This window comes from Octopus bimaculoides, chromosome 9 (assembly GCF_001194135.2).
Source record: "Octopus bimaculoides isolate UCB-OBI-ISO-001 chromosome 9, ASM119413v2, whole genome shotgun sequence".
Taxonomy (NCBI): domain Eukaryota; kingdom Metazoa; phylum Mollusca; class Cephalopoda; order Octopoda; family Octopodidae; genus Octopus; species Octopus bimaculoides.
In genome coordinates, this window is record NC_068989.1 from 74,006,824 (window position 1) to 74,012,065 (window position 5,242).

At 34.7% G+C, this 5,242-nt stretch overlaps 1 protein-coding gene across 2 annotated transcripts in view; it reads left to right on the forward strand.

The window, feature by feature from the left end:
• The window catches only part of LOC128248735 (uncharacterized), a 68,408-nt gene that overhangs the window by 61,253 nt on the left and 1,913 nt on the right, over positions 1 to 5,242 (forward strand). For both annotated transcript variants that reach the window (XM_052970771.1, XM_052970770.1), the window contains exon 4: positions 4,860 to 5,020. In XM_052970771.1, coding sequence (XP_052826731.1) covers positions 4,860 to 5,020 — 161 coding nt within the window. The remainder of the gene's footprint in view (positions 1 to 4,859; positions 5,021 to 5,242) is intronic.

Consider the following 5,242-nt stretch of genomic DNA (forward strand, 5'->3'; position numbering starts at 1 on the left):
ACACACACACACACACACACACACACACACACACACACACACACACACACACACACACACACACACACACACATATATATATATATATATATGTATTTGTCTCCTAGCTTGACAATCGATAATGGTGTAAGAGAATAGTAGGATAAGTACTAGACTTACAAAAAATAAGTCCTAGGGCCAATTTCTTCGACTAAAATCCTTTTCAAGCGGTGTTCCATGTCCGCAGCCAAATGACTGAAACAAGTAAAAGAATAAAAGTATATACATACATATATGTGTGTGCGTGCGTGAGTGCGCGTGTGAATGTGTGTGTGCGTGCATGTCTCCGAGTGACAGCACATTAGTTTCCGTCAACAAGATTCCACTTATAAGGCATTGGTCAACCCGAGTCTAGAACGGCATACAGTTCCCAGTGATACAGTGAACTGGAGTCGAAACCTGAACCACGTAGTTGCTAACTCGAATTGCTAACCACCCTGGTATGTTTGAGTCCATGATATGAAACCATAGAAATTAAAGATAAAATAAGAAATGAAAAAGTACATTGTTGTTGATTATTATTGTATTTTCCGGGTCGATCTCTTTATTCTACGCATTTCTGTCTGATTGGCATCAGACGTATTTATCGATCATCAAAATATAGACGATTTCAAAGCTAACAATAAGGTTTCTGTTAATGAATCAGTCTCTAGAACAGTGTTAATCCATTTATAAATATACAAGCTAAACCATTCCAGTGCTGCCTGGTAAATAACTTTGATTTAATTACCACTTAACACTGAATTGTTTTGTTCGAACTTTTTCTCTAGATATTCTGCAATATGATTTCCTAAGTTAACTGCTGAGATTTATGAATTTAAGTTTATACAATTCGTATTGGTCTAACTTGATCTAGTTTGAATTCTCCTCGGTCAACCGAGTTCAGCAGGTCTGTCCATTTCCCAAACAGTACACGAAGTTTCGCTAGTTTATCTCATAATTCTTGATGATGTAATACGTTTCGGTTTTCTCTAGCGTGATTTTCAGCACAAATTTGAGACAGAAAAGAGGAAGAAAGGTCCTCTGATGAGGAAGACACGAAACATGATTTTATGTATTTATCACTAGTCGGAGAGACGGGTAACTGCTGTTATATATTACTTTACAGAGTGATTAGTTCTGAAGTCCATAAGAGAGGTTATCTTGGGACGACTACCGCAGTAACCGGCCTTTAGACAGTGCGTATACAAAGTCCGCAAGAAAATGTATACACATTTAAGAAAACGAAAACCTGTAATAATAATTAAATTCAGTGTTATTGCAAGTTATTCAGTGTAATTTCAGTTTGATAAAACATCGAAAGAGGTAACTATATTTATAGAGATACTTATACAAAATTTTTTTTCCTTTCCTGAAGTGTGTATACATTTTTTGTGAGGACTCTGTACATTAAGTATAATGCATAGATAGCTATTTTAATACTATACTCCGTCAGTTGTGTATAGTGGATTTTTAATCAGACAAGCAGCTATTCTTAACATCAGTGACTGTTTTACTCACTTTTTTTTTAGATCAGAGACAAGTATATGGCATTTCGTCCGAGCATGCGCTTGACTGAGAATACGAGCCGTAGAAAAATTCTTAAGTGGCAGAAATGCATCTGATCCCCTCGCTAGTCACCGCTGAGACAAACGTTTGTCTCTCTCTGATATTCATTTTGATTTTATGATACGGCAAGTCTATAAGAGAAATTATCTCAGGAGAAATAGGTAGAAACTAGTATATAGAAGTGCGTATACCTTAATTGTAATACACAGATCTACTGTAATGTCATTTGCTTTGTTCGCAACAGCAGTGGATTGGTAAGTTCGTAAGCCTTGCAGACGAATGTTTTGCGGTTTTCGAAAAACATTTCTGAGAGTAAATCTCATCGCTGAGATCAACTTTTCCTTTAATTTTTCTGGGGTTGATAAATATAGTACCAGTCAAAGTACGATGTTCGAATTAACTATAGGATCGATAGAACAATTACCCACTACGCAAAGTGCTGGCTTTGTTTATGAATCAGAAACTATTAAATGCATCGTGCTTTGATACTATTATCATTGGCTTCCATCTGCTTATCTTTCTTTTGCCGTGTGACCATGAGATCGTCTCGTATAATAGAACTCGATATTTCACTGTCTTATAAATTCAATTTCTAGACTTTCATTCGAGTAAGTATTAAAGTATTCTTTACAGCACACGCACGTACGCACACGCACACACACACACACACACACACACACACACACACACACACACACACACACACACACACACACACACACACACACTAAACATAGACGAACGAGTTTTCTGGTTTTGCTACAATTGTTTCATTAACAGTTTTTGTTTTGACGTAAGCATAATACAATTAGTTAGATTGTGTAAGACATTACATAATTCCCAACTCATCAGGTAATCAGGCAAATAGTTGAGCGATGACTTGTTGATAAATCAACTGATTATGAACAGGGGAAATTCCTCATCAGAATGCTAACATTTAAAAAATTGAAGATGGATGTGTCTCCGAGCTGTTAATCGAAGTAAGATAGTTGAACAAGGTTGTAAATATAAAAACAGATGGGGTTAATATGATAATATCATTAATATAATACACTTAGCAACTTCACCCATAAATGTGAGTAGAGACAGAACAAATCCAAGTATAATAAATCTCAGGTACCAAGCAAACATTAAACCCCGCCGTTCGAGGGCAATCGCCGACAATAAAAATATTCTTTCCTACTCTAGGCACAAGGCCCGAAATTTTTGGAGGGAGGGCCAATCGATTAGACCGACCCAATATGCAACTGGTACTTAATTTATCGATCCCGAAAGGATGAAAGGCAAAATCGACCTCAGCGGAATATGAACTCAGAACTTAAAGGCAGACGAAATACTGGTAAGCATCTCGCGCGGAGTGTTAACGTTTCTGCCAGCTGGCCGCTCTATGAAACTAAGATTATTGTTACTATACTACTTTACAGTCAGCATTAGCTTTTCATTCCCTTAATTAATTATGATAAAAACGGATCGGGAAAAAGGATAGGAAGGGAAAGGAAAGGAAGCAACAAAACAAAACATGATAAATGAAGTACAGGGATAAATAAAGAACGAGAGAGAAACAGAAGAAATAATAGAGAGGAAAAATAGAGAGAAATGGAAAAAATAGAGAGAAGGGAAAAATAAAGAGGTATTATAGAGAGAGAATTGGCTCACACTATTATTGAAAGACTGATCAGAATAAACAAGCAAACGAATTAATAAATAAATGAATGTGCTCATTAGAATAATGAAATTTGTATATCTAATAATCTATGTTAATTTGAAGCTATAAATTTATAAATACACAAATTTTCGAATTTATACATGTACAATAGCGAAATATTTAAATATCATTTAATTATTTGTAAATAATCTATCAATTGAAAGGTCAGATTTTATTTGGGAAAATAAATCAGAACAAATAATCCGATAAATAAGAAAGAAAACCATGCAGTTCATTAGTTAGTCAAAACATTGTCGAATGATAAAATTTTTTGTAGAGTTAAATAAGGAAATGTTAAAATAACCATAAAATTTATAGAGGTCATAGCACAATCGATCTTAATGGAATTCACATTGTAATGAATTAAAATAATTGTAATTAGGGAGGACGATGCAGTTATTATAAATATATCCCAATGCTTGAATTAGAATGAAAATGTTAAATAATACAAAGTATCCATTACATTCATAAGTACCAACTGCTTGAGGAATAGTGGGCAAAGGTAGATGAATAAGATCAGTTACAATAATAATGGTGGTAAGTACACAAAGATAATTGTAGAGATTTGTCACTAATAATAAAGTCTATACTGTAGGTCCATAGATTCCTGTACTGTATTCAAAAGAGACTTGCGGAATCGGTTTAAAGTACGAAAATTCTTTTCGTACTTTAGAGTGAATGCGGGCGTCTGATCCTTAGTTCATTTGATTTGTTAATAACTTCATCCGTGCACTTTAATACTTCTAATACTTACTCCGCCGAGATCGGATTTACCTTTCATCTTTTCGGAGTCGATAAAGAAAATATTAGTGAAGCTCTGGGGTCGATGTAAAATAGACTTATCTCTCCCCGAAACTGCTGGCCTTGTGCTAACATTTGAAAGCAATATTTTTAATATTTGGATACAGCAGAAACTACAAATATATCACTAACAAGTAGTTTAACATGTCTCACAATGCTCCATGTTAGATAGGAACAAACATCTTTGACCCTTAGTTCCCAGACTTTTGTGTCCAGCGATATTGATTTGGCCTTGTCCCTCCTTCTAAAGAGGTAGAAATTATTGCGTAGTCTTAGTTTCAAAGAAGTGGAACCCACGCACGCAAATTTTTGTACGTTAGTTTCTAACATTATATTTATACACGATATTTTTGGTCAAGTATCTGTTATCTAGCTCGACTTCAATTTTATACCTAAAATTACATTGGGAAGTTGACGCAGGGGTTAGAGTATAGTGGGTTTATGTGATTCGTACAGCTGTAATCATTAAAATTATTATGAACGTTAGTCACTCTATCGACACAAATATTATCAAGGTTATAATTAGATAAATTATAAGCAGCAATATGTTCTACAGGTGCTTCGAAATAATTTACTTGTTTTCATTATTATTACATTTATAAGTTACAATCATGATTCGGATACAGCAAACACTACAAATATATCACTAACAAATAGTTTAACGTGTCTCACAATGCTCCATGTTCACTACAAATATCCACACCGTTACAAACAGAAGTATTATTGTAGCCATTATTACTTGTGTTAATATTCTTTTCTACTTTAGGCACAAGGCCCGAAATTTTTGGGGAAAGAGGCCAGTCGATTAAATCGACCCCAGTATGCAACTGGTACTTAATTTATCAACCCCGAAAGGATGAAAGGCAAAGTCGACCTCGGTGGAATTTGAACTCAGAACGTAAGACGCGAAATACCGTTGGGATCAATGTAAGCGATTAGTCCCCCACTAAAATTTTAGGCCTTGTGCTTTTAGTAGAAAAAAAAAATCTTATCATCATCATCATTATTATTATTATTATTATTATTATTATTATTATTATTATTATTATTATTGTTCAGTAGTTTTATTTTTATAACGTGCTTTCACTTCACTACCGAGCGCAGCTCTGTGCGCCTTGGGTATGTGTTGTGGTTTGTTGTGATGCTCTT